Source organism: Acanthochromis polyacanthus, chromosome 24 (assembly GCF_021347895.1).
Source record: "Acanthochromis polyacanthus isolate Apoly-LR-REF ecotype Palm Island chromosome 24, KAUST_Apoly_ChrSc, whole genome shotgun sequence".
NCBI classification, from domain to species: domain Eukaryota; kingdom Metazoa; phylum Chordata; class Actinopteri; family Pomacentridae; genus Acanthochromis; species Acanthochromis polyacanthus.
The window spans coordinates 4,554,679-4,580,291 of NC_067136.1; the positions used below are offsets into that span (position 1 = coordinate 4,554,679).

The following is a 25,613-nucleotide window of genomic DNA, read 5'->3' on the forward strand; positions in this document are numbered from 1 at the left end:
GCCTCCCTCTCTAGTCTCTTTCTCCTTCAGAGGAGTCATAGAGTCTTGGTGGCCTCCCTCTCTAGTCTCTTTCTCCTTCAGAGGAGTCATAGAGTCTTGGTGGCCTCCCTCTCTAGTCTCTTTCTTCTTCAGAGGAGTCATAGAGTTGGTGTCCTCCCTCTCTAGTCTCTTTCTCCTTCAGAGGAGTCATAGAGTTGGTGTCCTCCCTCTCTAGTCTCTTTCTCCTTCAGAGGAGTCATAGAGTTGGTGTCCTCCCTCTCTAGTCTCTTTCTCCTTCAGAGGAGTCATAGAGTCTTGGTGGCCTCCCTCTCTAGTCTCTTTCTGCTTCAGAGGAGTCATAGAGTCTTGGTGGCCTCCCTCTCTAGTCTCTTTCTGCTTCAGAGGAGTCATAGAGTCTTGGTGGCCTCCCTCTCTAGTCTCTTTCTCCTTCAGAGGAGTCACAGAGTCTTGGTGGCCTCCCTCTCTAGTCTCTTTCTGCTTCAGAGGAGTCATAGAGTCTTGGTGGCCTCCCTCTATAGTCTCTTTCTCCTTCAGAGGAGTCAGAGTCTAGGTGGTGTCTGTCTCTAGTCTCTAACTCCTGGAGCTACTGGTTTATACTGGTATACACAGGTATATCCTATAAACTGGTGTAAAGTGGTATAAACTGGTATAAACTGGTATAAACTGGTATAAAGTGTTGCTGGGTGTAGGGTCAGTGACCTGAACACACCTGTCCAGGTAAAAAGCAGCTGACTGACAGATCAGAGTTGGAGACGGTTTATTAAACATCCTGTAAAAATGTCAGAATGTGAATCAGATGAGCTGCAGCAGAATCAAAGACCTGATTACATGATTTGGAAGCAGATACAAGAAGCAACAGAACCAGGACCAGGACCAGGACTAGGAGAACCAGGACCAGCAGAACCAGGACCTGGACCTTGTCCAGGACCTGTAGAACCAGGACCAGCAGAAACAGAGACCTGGACCAGCAGAACCAGGACTAGAGCCCTGGTCCAGGATCGGACCAACTACAACTCTCGTCCAGGACCAGCAGAACAGGTCCAGTTTGAGCATTAGGTCCAGTCCTGGATCAGGTCTAGAACAGTCCAGACCCTCTCTTTATTGTATTTTTATTTATCATATTAATTTCCCCACAGAAGGAATAAAGTCTCTAGCTAATCATCATCTGAAAACAGGAAGCAGGTTGAAGCACAAACTCATTATTATCCCATCTGACAAACAGAACCAGAACTAGGACCAGGACCAGAATCAGAACCAAAGGCAGGACCAGGATCCGTCCTCAGTTAGTGGTTGGAACCAGAGTACGTCCTGGAAAAAGAGAATAAATAAAGACATCAACATCAAATACTCACAGGACATCAATAAACTGGATTAAACTAGTCTAAACTGATTTTGACTGGCATAACCCTGTGCATACTGGTCAAAAACTGGTATAAGATGTCCCTGCTGCAGGATGAAGAAAAGTTTATTCTAAACTATATGTTTAGAGTACAATGAAGTAAACTGGTGTAAACTGGTATTAACTGGTGTAAACTGGTATTAACTGGCGTAAACTGGCATAAACTGGTATTAACTGGTATAAACTGGCGTAAACTGGTATTAACTGGTGTAAACTGGCGTAAACTGGTATTAACTGGTGTAAACTGGTATAAACTGGTATAAACTGGTGTTAAACTGGCATAACCTGGTGTAAACTGGTATTAACTGGTGTAAACTGAAGTAAACTGGTATTACCTGGTGTAAACTGGTGTAAACTGGTATTAACTGGTGTAAACTGGCGTAAACTGGTATTAACTGGTGTAAACTGGTGTAAACTGGTGTAAACTGGTATTAACTGGCATAACCTGGTGTAAACTGGTATTAACTGGCATAACCTGGTGTAAACTGGTATTAACTGGTGTAAACTGGTGTAAACTGGTATTACCTGGTGTAAACTGGTGTAAACTGGTATTAACTGGTGTAAACTGGCGTAAACTGGTATTAACTGGTGTAAACTGGCGTAAACTGGCGTAAACTGGTGTAAACTGGTATTAACTGGCGTAAACTGGTGTAAACTGGTATTAACTGGTATTAACTGGTGTAAACTGATATAAACTGGTATTAACTGATGTTAAACTGGCATAAACTGGTGTAAACTGGCATTAACTGGCATAAACTGGTGTAAACTGGCGTAAACTGGTGTAAACTGGCATAAACTGGTGTAAACTGGTATTAAGTGGTGTAAACTGGCGTAAACTGGTGTAAACTGGCATAAACTGGTGTAAACTGGTGTAAACTGGTATAAACTGGTATAAACTGGTGTTAAACTGGCATAACCTGGTGTAAACTGGTATTAACTGGTGTAAACTGGCGTAAACTGGTGTAAACTGGTATTACCTGGTGTAAACTGGTGTAAACTGGTATTAACTGGTGTAAACTGGCGTAAACTGGTATTAACTGGTGTAAACTGGTGTAAACTGGTGTAAACTGGTATTAACTGGTGTAAACTGGTGTAAACTGGTATTAACTGGCGTAAACTGGTATTAACTGGCGTAAACTGGTGTAAACTGGTATTAACTGGTATTAACTGGTGTAAACTGATATAAACTGGTATTAACTGGTGTAAACTGGCATAAACTGGCATAAACTGGTATTAACTGGTGTAAACTGGCGTAAACTGGTGTAAACTGGTATTACCTGGTGTAAACTGGTGTAAACTGGTATTAACTGGTGTAAACTGGCATAAACTGGTGTAAACTGGTATTAACTGGTGTAAACTGGCATAAACTGGCGTAAACTGGTATTAACTGGTATAAACTGGCGTAAACTGGTATTAACTGGTGTAAACTGGCGTAAACTGGTGTAAACTGGTATTAACTGGTGTAAACTGGCATAAACTGGTGTAAACTGGCATTAACTTGTGTAAACTGGTGTAAACTGGTATTAACTGGTGTAAACTGGTATTAACTGGTGTAAACTGGTGTAAACTGGTATTAACTGGTGTAAACTGGCGTAAACTGGTGTAAACTGGTATTAACTGGTGTAAACTGGCGCAAACTGATGTAAACTGGTATTAACTGGTGTAAACTGGTATTAACTGGTGTAAACTGGCGTAAACTGGTGTAAACTGGCATAAACTGGTGTAAACTGGTATTAACTGGTGTAAACTGGCATAAACTGGCGTAAACTGGTATTAACTGGTATAAACTGGCGTAAACTGGTATTAACTGGTGTAAACTGGCGTAAACTGGTATTAACTGGTGTAAACTGGCGTAAACTGGTGTAAACTGGTATTAACTGGTGTAAACTGGTATAAACTGGTATAAACTGGTGTTAAACTGGCATAACCTGGTGTAAACTGGTGTAAACTGGTATTACCTGGTGTAAACTGGTGTAAACTGGTATTAACTGCTGTAAACTGGCGTAAACTGGTATTAACTGGTGTAAACTGGCGTAAACTGGTGTAAACTGGTATTAACTGGTGTAAACTGGCGTAAACTGGTGTAAACTGGTATTAACTGGTGTAAACTGGTGTAAACTGGTATTAACTGGCGTAAACTGGTATTAACTGGTATTAACTGGTGTAAACTGATATAAACTGGTATTAACTGGTGTAAACTGGCATAAACTGGTATTAACTGGTGTAAACTGGCATAAACTGGTGTTAACTGGTGTAAACTGGTATTAACTGGTGTAAACTGGTATTAACTGATGTTAAACTGGCATAAACTGGTGTAAACTGGCATTAACTGGCATAAACTGGTGTAAACTGGCGTAAACTGGTGTAAACTGGCATAAACTGGTGTAAACTGGTATTAAGTGGTGTAAACTGGCGTAAACTGGTGTAAACTGGCATAAACTGGTGTAAACTGGTGTAAACTGGCGTAAACTGGTATTAACTGGTGTAAACTGGCGTAAACTGGTATTAACTGGTGTAAACTGGTGTAAACTGGTATTAACTGGCGTAAACTGGTGTAAACTGGTATTAACTGGTATTAACTGGTGTAAACTGATATAAACTGGTATTAACTGGTGTAAACTGGTATTAACTGGTGTAAACTGGTATTAACTGATGTTAAACTGGCATAAACTGGTGTAAACTGGCATTAACTGGTGTAAAATGGTATAAACTGGTGTAAACTGATATAAACTGGTATTAACTGGTGTAAACTGGTATTAAGTGGTGTAAACTGGCGTAAACTGGTGTAAACTGGCATAAACTGGTGTAAACTGGTGTAAACTGGCGTAAACTGGTATTAACTGGTGTAAACTGGCGTAAACTGGTGTAAACTGGTATTAACTGGTGTAAACTGGTGTAAACTGGTATTAACTGGCGTAAACTGGTGTAAACTGGTATTAACAGGTATTAACTGGTGTAAACTGATATAAACTGGTATTAACTGGTGTAAACTGGTATTAACTGGTGTAAACTGGTATTAACTGATGTTAAACTGGCATAAACTGGTGTAAACTGGCATTAACTGGTGTAAAATGGTATAAACTGGTGTAAACTGATATAAACTGGTATTAACTGGTGTAAACTGGTATTAACTGGTGTTAAACTGGCATAAACTGGTGTAAACTGGTATTAACTGGTGTAAACTTTATTAACTGGTGTAAACTGATATAAACTGGTATTAACTGGTGTAAACTGGTATTAAATGGTGTTAAACTGGCATAAACTGGTGTAAACTGGTATTAACTGGTGTAAACTGGTATAAACTGGTGTAAACTGGTATAAACTGGTATAAACTGGTGTTAAACTGGCATAAACTGGTGTAAACTGGCATAACCTGGTGTAAACTGGTATTAACTGGTGTAAACTGGCGTAAACTGGTGTAAACTGGTATTACCTGGTGTAAACTGGTGTAAACTGGTATTAACTGGTGTAAACTGGCGTAAACTGGTATTAACTGGTGTAAACTGGCGTAAACTGGTGTAAACTGGTATTAACTGGTGTAAACTGGTATTAACTGGTGTAAACTGGCGTAAACTGGTGTAAACTGGTATTAACTGGTGTAAACTGGTATTAACTGGTGTAAACTGGCGTAAACTGGTGTAAACTGGCATAAACTGGTGTAAACTGGTATTAACTGGTGTAAACTGGCATAAACTGGCGTAAACTGGTATTAACTGGTATAAACTGGCGTAAACTGGTATTAACTGGTGTAAACTGGCATTAACTGGTGTAAACTGGTGTAAACTGGTATTGACTGGTGTAAACTGGCGTAAACTGGTGTAAACTGGTATTAACTGGTGTAAACTGGTCTAAACTGGTATTAACTGGTGTAAACTGGCGTAAACTGGTGTAAACTGGTGTAAACTGGTATTAACTGGTGTAAACTGGCATAAACTGGCGTAAACTGGTATTAACTGGTATAAACTGGCGTAAACTGGTATTAACTGGTGTAAACTGGCGTAAACTGGTGTAAACTGGTATTAACTGGTGTAAACTGGCATAAACTGGTGTAAACTGGCATTAACTGGTGTAAACTGGTGTAAACTGGTATTAACTGGTGTAAACTTTATTAACTGGTGTAAACTGGTGTAAACTGGTATTAACTGGTGTAAACTGGCGTAAACTGGTGTAAACTGGTATTAACTGGTGTAAACTGGCGTAAACTGGTATTAACTGGTGTAAACTGGCGTAAACTGGTGTAAACTGGTATTAACTGGTGTAAACTGGTGTAAACTGGTATTAACTGGTGTAAACTGGCGTAAACTGGTATTAACTGGTGTAAACTGGCGTAAATTGGTGTAAACTGGTATTAACTGGTGTAAACTGGTGTAAACTGGTATTAACTGGCGTAAACTGGTGTAAACTGGTATTAACTGGTATTAACTGGTGTAAACTGATATAAACTGGTATTAACTGGTGTAAACTGGCATAAACTGGCATAAACTGGTATTAACTGGTGTAAACTGGCATAAACTGGTGTTAACTGGTGTAAACTGGTATTAACTGGTGTAAACTGGTATTAACTGATGTTAAACTGGCATAAACTGGTGTAAACTGGCATTAACTGGTGTAAAATGGTATAAACTGGTGTAAACTGATATAAACTGGTATTAACTGGTGTAAACTGGTGTAAACTGGTATTAACTGGCGTAAACTGGCATAAACTGGCATAAACTGGTATTAACTGGTGTAAACTGGCATAAACTGGTGTTAACTGGTGTAAACTGGTATTAACTGGTGTAAACTGGTATTAACTGATGTTAAACTGGCATAAACTGGTGTAAACTGGCATTAACTGGTGTAAAATGGTATAAACTGGTGTAAACTGATATAAACTGGTATTAACTGGTGTAAACTGGTATTAACTGGTGTTAAACTGGCATAAACTGGTGTAAACTGGTATTAACTGGTGTAAACTTTATTAACTGGTGTAAACTGATATAAACTGGTATTAACTGGTGTAAACTGGTATTAAATGGTGTTAAACTGGCATAAACTGGTGTAAACTGGTATTAACTGGTGTAAACTGGTATAAACTGGTGTAAACTGGTATAAACTGGTATAAACTGGTGTTAAACTGGCATAAACTGGTGTAAACTGGCATAACCTGGTGTAAACTGGTATTAACTGGTGTAAACTGGCGTAAACTGGTGTAAACTGGTATTACCTGGTGTAAACTGGTGTAAACTGGTATTAACTGGTGTAAACTGGCGTAAACTGGTATTAACTGGTGTAAACTGGCGTAAACTGGTGTAAACTGGTATTAACTAGTGTAAACTGGTATTAACTGGTGTAAACTGGCGTAAACTGGTGTAAACTGGTATTAACTGGTGTAAACTGGTATTAACTGGTGTAAACTGGCGTAAACTGGTGTAAACTGGCATAAACTGGTGTAAACTGGTATTAACTGGTGTAAACTGGCATAAACTGGCGTAAACTGGTATTAACTGGTATAAACTGGCGTAAACTGGTATTAACTGGTGTAAACTGGCATTAACTGGTGTAAACTGGTGTAAACTGGTATTGACTGGTGTAAACTGGCGTAAACTGGTGTAAACTGGTATTAACTGGTGTAAACTGGTCTAAACTGGTATTAACTGGTGTAAACTGGCGTAAACTGGTGTAAACTGGTGTAAACTGGTATTAACTGGTGTAAACTGGCATAAACTGGCGTAAACTGGTATTAACTGGTATAAACTGGCGTAAACTGGTATTAACTGGTGTAAACTGGTGTAAACTGGTATTGACTGGTGTAAACTGGCGTAAACTGGTGTAAACTGGTATTAACTGGTGTAAACTGGTCTAAACTGGTATTAACTGGTGTAAACTGGCGTAAACTGGTGTAAACTGGTGTAAACTGGTATTAACTGGTGTAAACTGGCATAAACTGGCGTAAACTGGTATTAACTGGTATAAACTGGCGTAAACTGGTATTAACTGGTGTAAACTGGCGTAAACTGGTGTAAACTGGTATTAACTGGTGTAAACTGGCATAAACTGGTGTAAACTGGCATTAACTGGTGTAAACTGGTGTAAACTGGTATTAACTGGTGTAAACTTTATTAACTGGTGTAAACTGGTGTAAACTGGTATTAACTGGTGTAAACTGGCGTAAACTGGTGTAAACTGGTATTAACTGGTATTAACTGGTGTAAACTGGCGTAAACTGGTATTAACTGGTGTAAACTGGCGTAAACTGGTGTAAACTGGTATTAACTGGTGTAAACTGGTGTAAACTGGTATTAACTGGTGTAAACTGGCGTAAACTGGTATTAACTGGTGTAAACTGGCGTAAATTGGTGTAAACTGGTATTAACTGGTGTAAACTGGTGTAAACTGGTATTAACTGGCGTAAACTGGTGTAAACTGGTATTAACTGGTATTAACTGGTGTAAACTGATATAAACTGGTATTAACTGGTGTAAACTGGCATAAACTGGCATAAACTGGTATTAACTGGTGTAAACTGGCATAAACTGGTGTTAACTGGTGTAAACTGGTATTAACTGGTGTAAACTGGTATTAACTGATGTTAAACTGGCATAAACTGGTGTAAACTGGCATTAACTGGTGTAAAATGGTATAAACTGGTGTAAACTGATATAAACTGGTATTAACTGGTGTAAACTGGTATTAACTGGTGTTAAACTGGCATAAACTGGTGTAAACTGGTATTAACTGGTGTAAACTGGTATAAACTGGTGTAAACTGGTGTAAACTGGTATTAACTGGTGTTAAACTGGTGTAAACTGGTCTGACCTCGGGCCTTCCTCTTGTAGTAGATGAATCCAGCCAGAGATAAGACCAGACCCAGAACCAGTCCTGAGGCTCCGATAGCGATCTTGTTCCTCTCAGACTCAGGCATGGACGGATCTGAGGACAGACAGACAGACAGGTGAGAGACAGACAGACAGACAGACAGGTTAGAGACAGACAGACAGACAGACAGACAGGCGAGAGACAGACAGGTGACAGACAGACAGACAGGTCTTTACCCCAGTCGGTTCTCAGAGGTTCTTTCAGGCTGGCGTGTTCCACCACACAGGAGATCTTCTCTCCAGACCTGCAGCAACACAAACACCATCACTGATCCATTAATGTGGACCTGGACCTGAATATAGACCTGGACCTGGACCTGGACCTGGACCTGGACCTGGACCTGGACCTGAACTTGGACCTGGACCTGGACCTGGACCTGGAGTACACACCCAGCAAAGTCCAGGTGTGAGTGGATCTGGTCCTGGTCTTACCTGGGTGTGTACTCCAGGTGTGAGTGGATCTGGTCCTGGTCTTACCTGGGTGTGTACTCCAGGTGTGAGTGGATCTGGTCCTGGACTTACCTGGGTGTGTACTCCAGGTGTGAGTGGATCTGGTAGTACCAGTCCCCGTCCTCCATCTCCTCGGTGGAGGTAACATCTGAGGTGACCTCCTTCCCGTCTCTGAACCAGCTCACTTTGATGTTTTTGGGGTAGAAGTCGTAGACGCTGCAGACCAGCATGGATGGATGATGACCAGAGGGGGGCGTCGTGGAGTACAGCCTGATGGTGGGCGGAGCTACAAGACATGACATCATTACTGGAACAGCTAGCAACAGTAGCATCATTCCACCAACAGAAGGAGATCAATAATAAATAATAACAGGGACAGGAACTCTGTAGATCCTGAGTTCTGGTTGGAGGTCATGAGCCTCCTCAGAAGTCTCTGTCACAGTGCCCCCTGCTGCTAAACTACCACAATGCTCTCTGCTTTAACTGTAGTCTGAGGCCGTTTCTCAATGCGTGTTCAAATGAATTCGTGAAACGTCATCAGTCAGAGACTGAGTACTGTTCCAATTCAAAGAACACATCTGTCTGAGATCGCAAGAAATACCTCGAAATGTTCTGGCTCTGCCCACATTTATCCAGACTGCATCAGACCAGACTTGTGTGGACTGGGGCGGCCAAATAACCCATAATGCATTTAGACCAGCGGGAAGGGAGGAGAAAACTTTCAGTGGAGACAAGTTTTTTGGGAATACTGCTGTTATTATGATACAAAATGTGGTTTTCAGATTATTTCAGGTGAGAAAGTAGCTGTGTAAACATCAAATATGTGATCAGTTTATCCTGATAAAGCCTCACTAAAAATTTACTGTAACGTTTTCAGAGATGTGAGGCTCCAGGTTAGACGGCGATGAGTGGCCAGTCAGAGAGAGCAACCTGATGTCAGCAAGACTTTTAGAAACCTGCTGCTGTTCTGATGGCTCTATAGCGATTCTCTGACTGTTCTCTGACTGTTCTCTAACCGTTCTCTGACCGTTCTATAGAGGTTCTCTGATGGTTCTATGGTGGTTCTATGACTGTTTTCTGATGGCTCTATAGCGATTCTCTGGTGGTTCTATAGCAGTTCTCTGACGGTGCCATAAAGGTTCTCTGACGGTTCTATAGATGTTCCCTGATGGTTTTATAGCGGTTCTCTGATGGTTCTATAGAGGTTCTCTGACGGTTCTATAGCGTTCTCTGATGGTCCTATAGCGGTTAAACGAGGATGTAAATAGTTTTACGTTTATCTAACAGTCACATTTTGGCCTCATGGTGTATTTTTTTACTGTTCAGAGAAAAACAGGTTTGAAAGAAGTTAAAGTTAATATTCATAACATCATATTTTAATGTTTTACTCCGTCACTGACTGTGTGCTTCTGAATTATTGTCGTCTTCATTACCTGTAGAACGACTTTGTTCTACTCTGTTACTGTGCATTAAAAATAACATTTAATAATATGTTATTCTAGGGATATGAGAGAGAGGATCTAACCACAATGTGTCAAAATTTGATGGATCTTTTGTTCACTGGGCGAACAAAAGGAAACATGAGGTCAGCATAAATTAGCATAAATTAGCATAAATTAAGCAATGACATCACCCTCGTTCCCACGGTCCACCTCCTCGTCCTCCGGGGAGGGAGGACATCACCCTCCACCTCCTCCTCCTCCTTCACCTCCTCGTCCTCCGGGTAGGGAGGACATCACCCTCGTTCCCATGGTCCTCCACCTTCTCCTCCTCCTTCGCCTTCTCCTCTCTCTCTCAGGAGAAACTTCTAGTACTACACCTACTACTATTGTGCTACTAATACTATGTCTGATGGAGTTGTTCTAACTGCACCTGTGTTGTGTTACATAGTAGTATTTTGGACATGCATTTCTTTCACACACACACACACACACACACACACACACACACACACACACACACACACACACACACACACAACTCAGACTGGTACCCAGCTGAGACAGGGAGAAACTTCTACAAAGCCAGCAACAAGGAATACACAACTCACATTAACTGAGTGCAAAAAGTTTGTGCATGTGAGATGAGGTTCACCATTTTTCACAGCAATGCAGCCACTTTTGCATGACAATGAGACGGAGGTGAGAAAAACACCCCACATTGAGAGAGAGCGTGAGAACAACAAACCAGAATGATATGTTTTTCTGACTCTATGCAACACACACGCACACACACACACACACACACACCTCCTCTTTCTCCAACTACTCTCTCATACATGACACATACATGCATGCACACACACACACGCACACGCGCACACACACACACACACACACACACACACACACACACACACACACACACACACACACACAGACACACACACAGACATGCTGTCAGTGACATGCAGGGCGTAGAAAAATGCCTTCTAAGGTTTTTGAAAAGGGAAAAAGCATAGTGAATGCTTTTCTAAAGTTTGCTAAAGTTTGAAAAGGCATAGAAAATGCTTTTCTAAGGGTTGAAAAGGTGTTTTTCCATGTTTCATTTCACAAGTAAAGTGTTTTGTTATTAATATGTGTGGGAATACGAGGAAAAGACCGCGAAAACTGGGTATAAAAATCACGTTCTCCGACACACAAGTACCATCGGAGGACACGCACACGCCAAGAGACACGTCCAGACATGACTCACGGTAAACAAAACTCATTTTGGCACAATTTCTTCAAGCTATCTTGATATCCACATGACTGTTATCCTCTGTGTATTTTAGAAGTTAGAGCCGAGATCCATTCAGCACCAAGACGTTCTGGTGAGTATTATTTTTTCTGTATTGTATAAGCCTATGTTTATTTTTTGTTAAAAAGTTTAATGGTTTGTTTTTTTGTTTTTGCCTGTCTCATTAAAGTGATCCCAGTGGGCGACAACGGATCTGTCTATCCGCAATCAGATTTCGGTAGGTTTAAAAAAAAAAAAGATCTGCATATCTACAAAAACAATAATAACAGGAAAAAACAACTGTTTACAGATTATGAAGCGGCTATAAGGTGCCTACCGGATCCGGGTGATTTGCAGTCCTTTTTTGAGGATGAATGGTTGGGTGAAACAGCGGGTCCCACCGTGAATCTTCAGCCGGCCAGTGAACCTTCTCGAGCCGGTCAGAGGTCGGTCGGAGGTCCGCAGCATCCTGCAGCTTCATCTCCGCCGGAGACTTCCCGACCCGGGCCTAGCGTGAAACGTGCCGGCAATTCAGAGACACAACCCCCGCAGAAAAAGAAGTCCAAGTCCGGGGCGAAGCCTCCGAGAGCCACGGGCACTCGACCAGCTCAAAACCCCAGAAACAGAGCACCTCAGCCGGTCAGACCGCCCGGCAGCACCGGTGTTCAGCCTCTGGCGGTTCCCGAACGTCAGAGCTCAGCCGGAGCTCCACCACGGCGTGAAAACCCGACTACACTGAGGACAGACTCGGGTGAGTCTTAATTTATTACTTTTTCCAATTTAAATGATGCTGGAAAAGTTTTTAAAAAGTTTGAGGAGCTCTTACCCCGAGCGCGGTTATTGTTCAAATGAAAATTACGTCAGCCTTGATGTCGCATCTCTATGACGTAGTCCCTGTGCGTCTGCGTGTAGCTGCATGTCAACCCTGTGTGTGTGTGTGTGCTAACCTATGAAGATCTGCCATCCATATATTTTTGGTTTTTTTTAAATTATTTTCTCCCAAAAGGGGATATTGTTAATACTAATACTAATATTACTACAAATAATAATAATAATATTTACCGGTACAATGTAAATCTAGTAAAAAAATATTTATATAATGTAAATGTAATAAACATAATAATCAGATATTATCCAGTTTTTATATTTATTGGTTACTCCTTATCCCTTCTAAGTAGAAAAAACTCAAATGCAAACCAAACCAAAGCTTGGATCTTAGAAGTGTAGATTACATTTTGCATTTACATAGCACGGTGTACTATCTACATAACCCATGGTGTGTTTTACTATATACTATGTATTATGACTATATAATTATAACTATACATACACATACTGGTATATATATATATATGTATATATATGTATATTATAACTACATAATATATACCCATATATTCTGTACTATGATCTTCTAACATTTGTCACACATTATTTTATCATATGCAACAGATCCACAACCTGCAGTATCAGATCCAGCGGACTCAATCATCATTCCAGACACACCTCCAACCTCACCAACAGAACAGCAACCTCCTTCTGTGCCAGTTCTGCTGGCTGCAGATCCACAGCCATCTACATCCTACAGCCATGCTGCAACCAACGTACTCTGGGCACCGCAGAAGCCTGTACAACGCCGTGCTCGAAAAGTGACGGCGAAGAACACAACTGCCAAGCGGTTGTTTAATGGTACGTTTTGTTGTTTTGTTTTTTGTTTTTTTTTACAATTTTCCATTTCTAGATTCTAGATTTCTAACATTTTTTTCTTTACAGAGGTCCATCAAAACGCAGCAACCCCAGCACCACTGCATAGGAGTGAGGAGACAAACCCGCTACCAGAAAGTCAGAGGGGGCCAGAACAACAACTGCATATAAGTGAGGAGACAAACCTGCCACCTGAAAGTCAGAGCGGGCCGAAACGGTTGAAACCACCCCACGTCACTCTTCAGCTACTGTGTCAAGTAGTACAAACTTTCATGTCCTCTGTTTTAACCTTGTGTGAGAAAATGTAAATTTAAAAAAAACTGCAAGGTGTGACATTTCCCCCTTAAACATGGATAAAGAAGTAGATCCTGATCTTGATGAAATAGCGATAGCTTTAGGTCAATTAAATCCTACCCCTGTCCCCTCTCACATAGATGTTAGACATAATCTAGATGATTCCTCTTTTGCATTCACAAAATCAGAATCACAAAACAGTTACTCTAATGACCCTCTGAGACCGATTGAAATGGCGCTTCAGCATTTAAACGACCAGACAGAGCCTCATTCTCCACTCTCACCAGATTCTCATCAGAATTTGGTCGAAATTCTTTCTCCCCCAGCCTCTCCAGACACACAGCCACCAAACAGTTACTCTAATGACCCTCTGAGACCGATTGAAATAGCGCTTCAGCATTTAAACGACCAGACAGAGCCTCATTCTCCACTCTCACCAGATTCTCATCAGAATTTGGTCGAAATTCTTTCTCCCCCAGCCTCTCCAGACACACAGCCACCAAACAGTTACTCTAATGACCCTCTGAGACCGATTGAAATGGCGCTTCAGCATTTAAACGACCAGACAGAGCCTCATTCTCCACTCTCACCAGATTCTCATCAGGATTTGATTGAGATTTTTTCACTACCAACCTCTTCTTCAGAAGAGTCACAAAGACCTCCGGCTCATCAGCGAGGTCACGGTGTAGGGGATGATGAGACCAGATCAACTTCACACGACCGCTTTAACACAGTGGTCATGCGGCGCGCTTTCACAGTACCCGAACCCGCTGCCGAACCGAATCTTGCTCAGTTTTATTCTGATGTGATGGGGATAATTCATAGGTTATCTCTGGAGGCTGAATTACATGCTAGACGAAATGACATCATTCAGCTGGAGGTGGTAGGTGAAAATGTGCGAGACCACGTCTCTGTTGTTGTTGCTGATCAAGGTGGAAATGTTCTTCCTGCTTTTGAAGGTTTGCTTGACCGGTTAGTGCAGTCTAACAACAGCATTGTCGCAGATGAGAATGTGGAATTTGTTGTTCAGGTTGTACGTAATCCCAGGGGCGGTGGAAAACGTAAGCTTGCACGAACTCTAGATTGTGAAATTGTCACCAAAAAAAAACGCTGCTTGTACATTGTGCTGAATCGCAAAGATCAGCTCTGCTTTGCCATCAGTCTAGCTCACGTGATGCATCCAGATCACACAGTTAACCAGTGTGTAAAACTGGCCCGTGAGTTGCAGCGTCAAGCCGGTCTGGATGAGCAGACCCCCGTCACTTTTGGTGATGTGAGCAGGTTTGAAGAAATTGTCAAACGTAAAATTGTGATTTTTTATCCGACATCTCACAGTCAACCCCTCTCACATTTTGAGACAGACTACCCAGATCGCTCCAGACCGTTGTTTTTGTTTTTACTGCAAAACCATTACTACGGTATAAAGAATCTCAAAGCTTTTATAGGTGCAAAATTTGTCTGCCATCATTGCTACAAGGGTTTTGACTGCTCCTATGTGCACAGTTGCCGAGGTTACTGTCAGGTTTGTAATGACCCTATCTGTCCTACAGAAGACCTCCAGCCTTTGCACTGCTCAGACTGTAACAGGATCTGTCGCTCGATCTCCTGTTTTGCTAGACACAAAGAGACTAAACCGAGTCATTTGAACAGACAACCCTCTGCTCTCTGTGACAGGGTAAAAAAATGTACGCGGTGCAAACTATGCTACTACGTTAACATGCACACAGGCAAGGCGACGCATAGCTGCAGCACCAAATGCAAAATTTGTGGAGAAAAATTACCGGCCGGGTCTGATGTAATCCTCGGTAATCACCAATGCTACATTCAACCGCTCTCACAAATAAATGATCATCCTGATTTGGTTTTTTATGATTTTGAAACATTTGTGAACGAGAAAGGCGAGCACATCCCCTTTCTAGTCTGTGCAAAAACATTGAAAGGTACGGAGAAGGTGTTTTATGGTCTGCAGTGTGTTAAACATTTTCTTCTGCATTTCAGAAGCAACCGCTACCGAAGAAATGTTTTTATTGCACATAATGCTAGAGGATTTGACGGCTACCTGATTTTGAGGGGCATGCTGAAAGAAGGTGTAGTACCGCAGCAGATTCTCATGACTGGAAGTAAACTTCTCAGTTTTGAGGAACCCCACTATCAACTAAAATTCATTGACTCTCTTTCTTTCCTAGCCATGAGGCTCAGTGCTATGCCAAAGGCTCTGGGCTTCACCGACCAGATCAAGGGGTACTTTCCACACCATTTCAGCTCAGCGGGGCGTCTTGGGTATGTGGGAGTCTATCCTTTGCCAGCCGAATATGGCACAGAACGCATGACACTGACCGAGCAGAAAGAGTTTTATGAGTGGTACGGTCAAGTCAGTCGCGGCACCTTCGATTTCAGGAAGGAGGCTGTGCGTTACTGTAAAAATGATGTTGACATTCTGTCCAAGGCCTGTGTTCGATTCAGAGAACAGTTTCTCAGCGAAACGGGGGTGGATCCGTTTGGTTCGATCACTATTGCCTCTGCTTGCATGAGGGTGTTTCTTACCAAATTTCTACAGCCCAATACTCTCGCTATACCATGCCCGTACGAGTACAGAGGTCAGTGTAAAAGATTCTCGGAGCCCTCCATTCAGTGGTTAGAGTGGGTCATGCACAAACAGAAAATCTTTATCCAGCACGCTCTGAACTTGGGGGAAAAACAGATTGGTTCTTTTTTTGTGGACGGTTACGCAGAGATTGATGGTGTAAAATGTGTTTGGGAGTTTCACGGTTGCTTTTACCACGGGTGTCCTAGTTGTTTCTCTCCTACAGAGACCTGCACCTTGAGAGGCGTTTCCTTTGGGGAACTGCATGTGGCCGGTGAGGACAGAGTGCGCAGGTTGGAATCTCAACATGGCATCCGAGTTGTTGTCATGAGAGAACATGTGTGGAATGAGATGAAAAAATCCTGTGCAGAGGTGAAAGAGTTTCTCAGTGTTTTTGACCCCCCTGAACCTCTCTCCCCACGCAAAGCCCTTTACGGGGGCAGAACGTGTGCCCTAAAATTGAGACACACGGCTGAACCTGAAGAACAGATTCACTATGTGGACTTTACGTCTCTTTATCCATTTGTTAACAGCACCTGTTCTTATCCGCTAGGTCACCCAACCATCATCTACAAAGATTTTGGGGATCCTAGAGACTACTATGGGTTCATTCGTGCCACCGTCTACCCGCCGCGTGGGCTATTTTTCCCTGTTTTACCTTACAAAACCTCACAGGGTAAACTCATCTTCACACTTTGCAGAACCTGTGCAGAAAATAACCATCAAGAGGGCCCCTGTCATCACGACGATGAGGCCAGAGCATTGACAGGGGTGTGGGTGAGTGTGGAGTTTCACAAGGCTTTGGAGATGGGTTACAGAGTCGGTAAAATAACAGAGGTTTGGCACTTTCCAGACAGTAGTGACAGGGTGTTTGTGGACTACATACACACATTTCTGAAAGGAAAGCAGGAAGCTTCGGGTTATCCTCCAGAGGCTTCAGATGAAGTCAGCAGGGAGGAATACATCAGGGACTATCAGGTTCATCAAAACATCCAATTAGATCCTACCAAAATTGAGAAAAATCCTGTCAAAAGGCAGGTGGCTAAACTGTGTCTCAACAGCCTCTGGGGAAAATTTGCACAGAGACATAATCTGCTTCAGACCTGCATCGTCACAGAACCCGAAGAATTTTTCAACTACCTGTTTTCGGGTAAATACAAAGTAGAGTACTTTCAGGTCCTTGACAGCGAGAGAGCTTTACTTCAGTGGAAACACACTGAGCGCTGCATTCAACCTCCGGGTAGGCAGAGTAATGTCTTTCTAGCTGCATTCACCACAGCACACGCACGACTCAAGTTGTACAGCTATCTGGAAAAGCTGCAAGAGAGGGTTCTCTACACTGACACAGACAGCCTGATTTATGTGGTCAAGAAGGGTGAGACCCCTCTAGTGCTGGGAAACTATCTGGGGGACTTAACAGATGAGTTGGAGGGTGACAGCATTCAGGAGTTTGTGGCTGCCGGTCCCAAAAGTTATGCCTACCAAACAAAAAATAAAAAAAAAATGGTCATGCGTGTCAAAGGTATAACTCAGACGCGTGAATGCTGCGAGCGTGTGAACTTTGACAGTGTCAGAGAGCTGGTGGAGGGTTTCCAAACACACAATTCACAGCAGAGGGTCATTAACACACCACAGCACAACATTGTTCGTAATAAAAGTGGGTTTGTGTTAAAGAACTTGACATTTCAGAAAAAGTTTCGAGTGGTGTATGACAAACGACGCCTCCTGGCTGATGGAACTTCTCTGCCTTTTGGTTATTAAAACTTGATTTTTTAAAAAATGTCACATCTTGCTGTTACAGAGGAAACTGATTTTGAACCTCGGTTCATTTTTCCCTTCTCAATGCTTTTGGCTGGCCCGTCCGGGTGTGGCAAGACATATTTTGTCCGGAAAATTCTTGAGCATTGTCAACATGTGATGACTATGGTACCTGAAAACATTGTCTGGATATATACTTCGTTTCAACCCATGTACAATGAATTGCAAAGGATGAATAAAAACATTAAATTTGTTGAAGGACTGCCTGATTCTTTTGAAGATGAAAACCTGTTTCCGCCTAACAAAACGCATTTGATCATTCTGGACGATGTCATTTTTCAAGCTTCAGACCATCCTGAGGTTGTAAAAATTTTCACACAGCTTCGCCACCATAAGTCCATGGCCGTTATTCTCTTAACACAAAATGTCTTTCTCAAGGGTAAACACAGTCGCACCATCAGTTTGAACAGCAATTATTTGGTCTTGTTTAAAAACCCCCGGGATAAGCTACAGATAAAGATATTAGCTCATCAAATGTACCCATCACAGAAGGCGTTCTTTTTAGAGAGCTTTGAAGACGCCACCAAAGAACCTTATGGTTATTTATTGGTCGATCTTACTCCTTCGACCCCAGAACGTTTCAGGCTGAGAACCAGTGTACTTCCCCAGGAGTGGCCGACCGTTTATCTTCCAAAAACATCATCTTAAATCATCATGTCGGTTCGCATAAAAAGGAACGCTCCATTACTCCGCGCTTTGTACCACGCTTCGCCTATGAAACGTAAAGACATTCTCACTCATAGTTCTCCAGACCTTATTCAGGCATTGTGTGAGATTGCTTTAAATCTTTTGAAGGGGAACATCCCTCTATCTCCTACACAATTTAAAAAATTGAAAAGGCAGAAAAAAATTATTAGACTGCTGGCAAATAAGAGAGTTGGTTTAAAGCATAAACACCGGGTTTTAAAAAAGCAGACCGGCGGTTTTCTTTTACCTCTGCTCTCTGCAGCCATACCTATCATTGGAAACCTTGTAGGAGGGCTCCTGAACAAACAATGACTCTGAAGAAGGCGCAGAAAATGTTTCTCGTCTCCCCACATCAATTAAACGGCTTAACTCGACATGCACCAACCATCAATGAAACTGCGGAGGACGATTTGGACGACAGAATGAGAGCTGTACTAAATGAGCCCGGGCTGAGTTCTTATGAAAAAATTAAAAAGTACAGCGCTTTGTTACAAAGATATCTGACCCTCATGAAGCAGGACCGGAAAGACCAGAGGCGGCTGACTCTCACACTGCAGGATCAGACTGTGGACGCAGACCCCCGTGACACTGACGCCGAGACATCTTCTCTCGCTGCTGGGATATCTGACAGACCCGGTTTTGATGACACGGCTGATGATGTTTTGAAAAGCCTCCCCCCACGAGATCGCAAGAACGCCAACTACATCTTAACCAAATTGTCCAAGAGCGACGGTGGTTGGAATTCAAAGGGGGAATTTCTTTATAAGGGAAGTGTTGTAACCGGGTCTCATATGATTGATTTATTCAAACATCTCTTGCTCCCTTACAAAAAAACTCGAACCCTACCACCAACTGGTTGGTCACATTTTTTAAATACTCTGTCAGAACTGAATATCCCTCTATCCTCCGTGAAAAATCCGCATGCACGCGAACAATACCATACCCTGAGACAGGACGGCTTGCAAAGTTTTGAAGAACACACACCCGTCGCTAGCCACAGGAAAAAAAAAAGGGGGAGACAAATAACTCTGCCCCGGCATCGGACAAGGCCCCTGGGAAGGGTTGAAGAAGTGAATGAGGGCTCAGGAGATTTTGGACCACAAACCAGATTGCGCAGAAACAGAAAACCAATAATTCTGTCCCCGCACTGGATGAGCATGTGATCATAAATAATTGTAAAACACACCACTTTTTTTTTTGTCTTTCATCAATAAAGCGTTTATTCAACTTATTTTAAGCGTACAGTGTTTTTTTTTTCTCAAAAAAATTACAAGAACAAATTGTGGTTAAAAGCAAAAACATGAGACAACATTTTAAGACAAGAAACCATAATAAAAACAAATCACAAAAAAATAGTATTGTTAGTCAGTAGTGTTAGTCGCGATAGCATTCTCTAAATAGCTGTAAAGAGCAACTCCCCTGTTCTGGGAAGCCAACAGATTCATTTCTAATACAACGTTGATATCTTTTTACAAAGTTGTATACCTTCAGGTCATTTTTGATCACATCATCGTCGTACAAAGACAACACTTGTTCAAAAGATAATCCGCGGGCCCGCTGGCAGAGATAAAAAACGCAGTGTTGACCGCAAACGGTTGACGGGGGGTGTTGCAATTGAGCGGTTTGATATTTAATGTTTTGAGAACGCTCATCCAAAAACTGTAAAATACTCGCAGGGTAGTGAACAAAGTCAGGAGGAAATCCAAAAGAGTCAAAAAAGGTGGCTTCATCTTTCTTTTCCAAAGTTAGAGCTAACCAGTGCTCTCCTGGCAGGTGGCCGGGGTCTGTATTGACTATGAAGCAGGCTGGAGGTGTAAATGATCGCTTCAGCAGAGAAAGTTGGTCAGAAGACCACACCCCACAAAAAACACTTCCCAAAAGACGGTGCAAAAGATTCTCCAGCTGAAGATTATCCATGGTTTAGTAATAATCCACCAGGACCTCTCTTTTAGCATTTATTTCAAGAACAGAGTCGTAGCATGCATAGACGATTAATGTGGTTGTAGCTGGTAATGGAGCTCTGAATCTCATCTCCAGTCTTAAACTGCCGCTGGAGACCACGGACAGGGCATCGTTATCACCCCCGGGGTTGAGATTAAACACAAACAGAGAATATCCGTTGTTAAATTCCTCACGGTCTATACTCAGGGGTAAATCTTTGAGATGTCTCCCGGTGGCGAGGAACATGTTATAAAACTCTCGCACGGTTAACCCGTTGTTAAATTGTGGCTGGAAGGCCTTGGCTGGAATTTGTCTGCCATCCTGACACAGGGCTAGATATTCAACGTCATTGTGGCGAAAATGGAAGGGTGACAGGTTTCTTCTCCCCGTGAAAGCTTCATGATGGACCATACCCAAAACCACATATTTAGGCATAGTACCCAAAAACAGATTTTCCTGAGTGCAAATACGAGAATTTTCTGGAATAGAAAATGTTTTAACATTAACACGGGACAGAGGGTACAGGGCATTTCCTTTCATTAAGGCCGCCGCATGCCCTAAGCGGACGGCAGGGGACACAGAGACTTTTTCACAAACAAAGAGGCCCCTAATATTCTCAGACGAAATGTGGAATCCGCAGCCCCCATCAGACAGAAAGCATCGTTGGCGCGGGTTAATTTAATTCTCAAATCAACAGAGTTTAAAAGGAGTCTCTCTGAAAAAAATATGTCTCCATGGAGAGGTCCGAATAAGTGGACTTCGGCGGAATCGGCTGTGAAAGCGGCTCTCTTACACAGCCCGCTATTAGGACCATTCACGGTCACTACAGAGTCTGCTGCACCTGCGGTGTCTTTGTAAAACAGTCCGGCAGAAAACTGACTTTTGAGGGTGTCCTCTGAATAGTTGAGTAGAGCCTCAATCATAGCGCGATATGGATGGGTCGCGCTGGACTGGGAGATCAATCTATCCCCTAGAATAACGTCGCATTGGTCAAAAATTGTGTTGAGGGGATAATTGATGAGACCCACTGCGGCGTCATTAGCCAGGTTTGTACCGTCCGCGTTGGTAATTTTAGCCCGAACGTGTAATAAAGTATCGTTCAAGTCCAGGTACTTTTCACCATCTCCAGGGATAAAAAACTCTATGGGACCCCCATCGGTGATGGCGGAGACGGGGGAGATTTCTGTGTAGATTTTGTCTTCGATAGAAAGCTGCGTCATCGGTGCTGAGAATAAATCCAGCTCTGCGAGGGTGCACTCTGGAGATTTTTGATGGATTAGAGCCATGATTTTTTTTGTTTTGTTTTTCAGCCGTGGTTTTTAACCCGTTTAAAATATATCTGTGTTCCGAGCAGACTTCCTCTTCGCACGCCCGCTTCTTGTAACTGATTTCCTCTTCTTACCACGACTGTGTTTATTAGAAGATGTTGAGAGGCGTTGCCCCGGAGGTCGTCTTCGCAGCCTACGAGACAAGACCATGAGACCCCCAGAGCCCTCCTGTTTCTGCTCAGTCATTTTTCCCACCGCGTGTTTGAAAACATCCGAGGCGATGTTGGTCGCTGCCGTTTTAAGGTGAGGTTTAACAATGGTGAAACCTTTCTTCAGCAGAGGGGTTACAAAACGAAACAGTTTTGAAAATATAGAACCTATACCTCTCCCATACATCACAGGTGACCCGTAGAAACCAGGGAGAGTACCTCCTACTTGATTTTCATAATAACTCACAAAACGGTGAGGATCTTCTCTCAACATTGCCATCTTTTTTTTTTCACAGAGAGCGTTGAGATGCCGCAGGTTTAAAATGCAATTTGATGATGGTCTTGCCAAAGCTGAAATTGATGGGAGTGTTTTGATCCGTTTTAATTTCTACGTGAATGTTTTCAATGTGGTTTTTTGCCACAGGTAAATAATAGGCAGGGTTAAAATACTGAGTGATGATATCTCCGAAAGATCCTTTTGCATCCACTATTCTCAAGAGAGGAGCGTAAGCGTCACCGACCAGCTGATGACGTATCACATCACAATAGCAGTAGAGATGATAGAACCCAGCCTTTATGTCTCCGGGGTAGGGTGCCATTCTTGTGTCAAAAATTAGCCACTCCCCCGGGTTCACTCCTATCATGTAGGCCAAAGGAGGGTGAAAACGCAAGTAGTACTGTCCCCCTGCTTGATACTCAACTCTTTTTTGAATGGTGCTAAAGACCATCTGAACATCAGCTGATATTTTTTTAAGAAAAGCGTTAATTTCGCCAATTAATTGATTCACACTCGTGTAATACCCCCCTCTTATTTTTTGACGGTGAATTTCGGTCTCGACTCCTTTAGGTTTCTCCCTCCACTCAAAGTACCCCTCTTCTATAGGAACGTTAAACCAGGTGTGAGGGTATGAAATCTCCGTTAAAGCCACTTGCCAAGGGCCTTCTAAATCAAGGTGTTGAGCCAAGTCCACGTGGTAACTGGAACTCGTGTTATTTTTAAACACGTTGGCGCTGGCGTTGGAAGGTAGGGTGATGTAAAAGCCATCGCTGCTGAGTTGATCCATGGTGGAATGATGGTTGTGGCGTGCATGTATTCATTCTTATACATTTTTTAAATCAGAGGCTTTGACCCAGCTGTTGAATTTTTCAGGCCAGTTTTTCCACCGGACAAAAACTTGTTTTTCACCCCTGACAGTACGCTGTTTCAGAATCTTCTCTACGTGGTAGATTTTGTCTTTGCTCATTGTTACCTTTTGCAACTCTGCCTCATAAAATGAGCCTTGAATGGGTTCCCCATCATAGTCTTCCAATTTATACATTGGTGGAAATCGAGGTAAAAGGTCAGACACTATAAACACTTCATCCGTAAAACTTTGTTCGTATTTTTTATCAAACACGCCTCTCAGCTTTGATATCCTGACTAGGTCCCCCTTTTTGAAATTGGTTTTTAACCTACCGCTCGGACCGAGGGTACCGTACAGGTTTTGAAACACTTGAGCTGCATTTTCTGAGGTCACTTCGGTAGGTGCCATTTTAATACTGCTGTGATAGCTGCGATTATAGTTTTTGACCAAGTCTTGCAAGACATCGAGGTATCGCAGTGTGTTGTTTGCCGTAAAATATCGCCACATTCTACTTTTTAAAGTACGGTTGAATCTTTCAACCACAGAGGCCTTGAGGTCGCTGGCTGTTGAAAAATGTATGATGCTGTGTTTTTTCATCAGGGTCTCAAAACTCTTGTTGAAGAATTCTTTTCCCGCATCAGTTTGTAGTTTTACAGGCATCTGACTTTCATCAAAGACTGATTCAAAGGCCTTTACCACCTCTGCCGCTGTTTTTCTCTTCAAAGTCCGCACATAAGCCTTCTTGGAAAACACATCTATGACGGTCAGTAAATAATTATATCCATCATTATACTCTGCTAAAGCTTGCATATCACACAAGTCAGCTTGAAACTGATTCAAAGGGCGTGGGGAAAAAACCCTGTTTCTTGTAAAATGTATTTTGGCTGGTTTGTGCAAAGTGTAAGTATCCTGCTCGGATAAAAAGTCTTTGACGTTCTGAAGCCCGACCGCTTTCCCCGTTTCATTCTGCACACCCCTGCGAAGTCGTTCTATTCCCCCAAAGCTACCAGGGTGTGCTGGATCGTAATACACTTGTTTCATGAGGCTTTCCTCAGACATGTTGATGACGGTGTGAGAGAAAAATACTGTGCAGAGCTTCTTTATTTGATGTTGGTATCAAGTTTTTTTATTAATTTTTTCATTAAACAACAGCACAGAAAAAATCTTGATACAAAACTTACAACCAACATTTTTTTAAAAAAATAAAACGACGGTACAGAAATAATTCTTGATACACAAAAACTTAAACAATGATACAGAGAAAATTGTTAACACGCAAAACTTACAACTAACTTTAAAAAAACAACAGAAAAAATTGTTAACATGCAAAACTTAAACTTTTTTAAACAACAGAAAATTGTTGACAGAAAAATAATTCTTGAAACACAAAACTTACAACTAACTTGTTTTTTTAAAACAACAGCACAGAATAAAAATTAACATGCAAAACTTACAACTAACATTTTTAATAAAACAGTACAGAAAAAATTAACATGCAAAATTTACAACTAACTGTTTTTGAACAACAGAATAAAAAATTGTTGACAGAAAAATAATTCTTGAAACACAAAACTTACAATTAACTTTTTATCATATCTAAAGTCTGAGCTAAGACAGAATAATCTGCTGCTTGGTTGATACTATAATGTAATTTTCTCAGTTCGACTTGGATGTTTACAGGGTGGTTGTTTTGCAGAAGCTCACAAATGACATCGACAAACAGGGTATAAAAAGCAGTCAGGTGCCAGGGTTTGAGAACATCCTTCACCAGTTCTTGTAAAATGTCTCTAAAGGCAGCCGACAAATCAGGACTGCTGACGGACACGGCACGACATACGATCTCGCTCCAAGGTGGAGAAAAAGAGCGAGTTCTAACCGCTTCCATCATTTTTTCCAGTTTCTCAACGTCTGTTGCTCTAACCCTAAATGTGTTTGGTTTTCTACCGGTTGAAACTCTGTTGTAAATCATTTGACTCAAGAGTTCTATGAGATGAGACACGGTCGTGTGTCTCTCCACCTCTGTCACGACTTTAGCCTCGTTATTCCCCATCACTTTAAAACTTCATGTATCTACAGGGCGTTGCGGGGTCCTTCCATATGTAGGCCACCGTTGCAAGGTCTGCCAATTTGACGGTGTTGTGGTTTTTCATCAGGTCGCAGTACATATCGTCGATGGTCTGCTGGATGTACGGCTCTGATCTCAGGTCAAACAAAACAGTTCCAGCAACGGTTCTGACGCGTTTCTCCTCCGTGGGGAAGTTATGCAGTTCTAAGAGGTGTTGGATGGCTGGGATAAAGTTGGGGGTGTAGATCTTGCCCGTGATGGCGTAGAAATTGTCCTCCAAGAAATGAGAGGTAATTGTTTCCAGGCATGGGTGCTCTTTCTGGCTAGGATGGTCGGTCTGGCATCCGTAGCAATCCTGTCTGTATGTTTCCAGAACTTTATCGAGGAGATAAAGTATGGCTGTTCTCACCACGCTGACGAAGGCCTTCGACAACCACCCATCAGCCTCATCTCCCTTGTCAGCCTCCTTTGGCGGGGAAGATGGAGGTTGAGCCG

General features: G+C 42.2%; 2 protein-coding genes across 5 annotated transcripts in view; one reads left to right on the forward strand and one right to left on the reverse strand.

Moving 5' to 3' along the window:
- Positions 1-740: 740 nt before the first annotated feature.
- Positions 741-25,613, reverse strand: part of LOC110970538 (H-2 class II histocompatibility antigen, E-S beta chain-like) — a 37,605-nt gene continuing 12,732 nt past the window's right edge. The window contains exons 3-6 of one of the 2 annotated variants that reach the window (XM_051944755.1): positions 8,779-8,992; positions 8,434-8,501; positions 8,198-8,311; positions 741-1,308 (exon numbers count right to left, since the gene is read on the reverse strand). In XM_051944755.1, coding sequence (XP_051800715.1) covers positions 1,280-1,308; positions 8,198-8,311; positions 8,434-8,501; positions 8,779-8,992 — 425 coding nt within the window. In that variant the 3' untranslated portion in view covers positions 741-1,279. Of the gene's footprint in view, positions 1,309-8,197; positions 8,312-8,433; positions 8,502-8,688; positions 8,734-8,778; positions 8,993-25,613 lie in introns of those variants that run through there. The other variant, XR_007940369.1, reaches the window with a different exon arrangement.
- On the forward strand, positions 10,222-18,022 carry LOC127532721 (uncharacterized). 3 transcript variants are annotated; one of them, XM_051944752.1, is made up of 6 exons: positions 10,222-11,401; positions 11,480-11,518; positions 11,615-11,662; positions 11,735-12,175; positions 12,877-13,113; positions 13,198-18,022. In XM_051944752.1, exon 6 carries the CDS (start codon positions 13,478-13,480, stop codon positions 17,765-17,767), a length of 4,290 nt encoding a protein of 1,429 aa, XP_051800712.1. In that variant the 5' UTR covers positions 10,222-11,401; positions 11,480-11,518; positions 11,615-11,662; positions 11,735-12,175; positions 12,877-13,113; positions 13,198-13,477; the 3' UTR covers positions 17,768-18,022. The 3 variants fall into 2 exon arrangements, with proteins under 3 accessions (XP_051800712.1, XP_051800713.1, XP_051800711.1); XM_051944751.1 differs by having other exon boundaries at positions 10,222-11,518.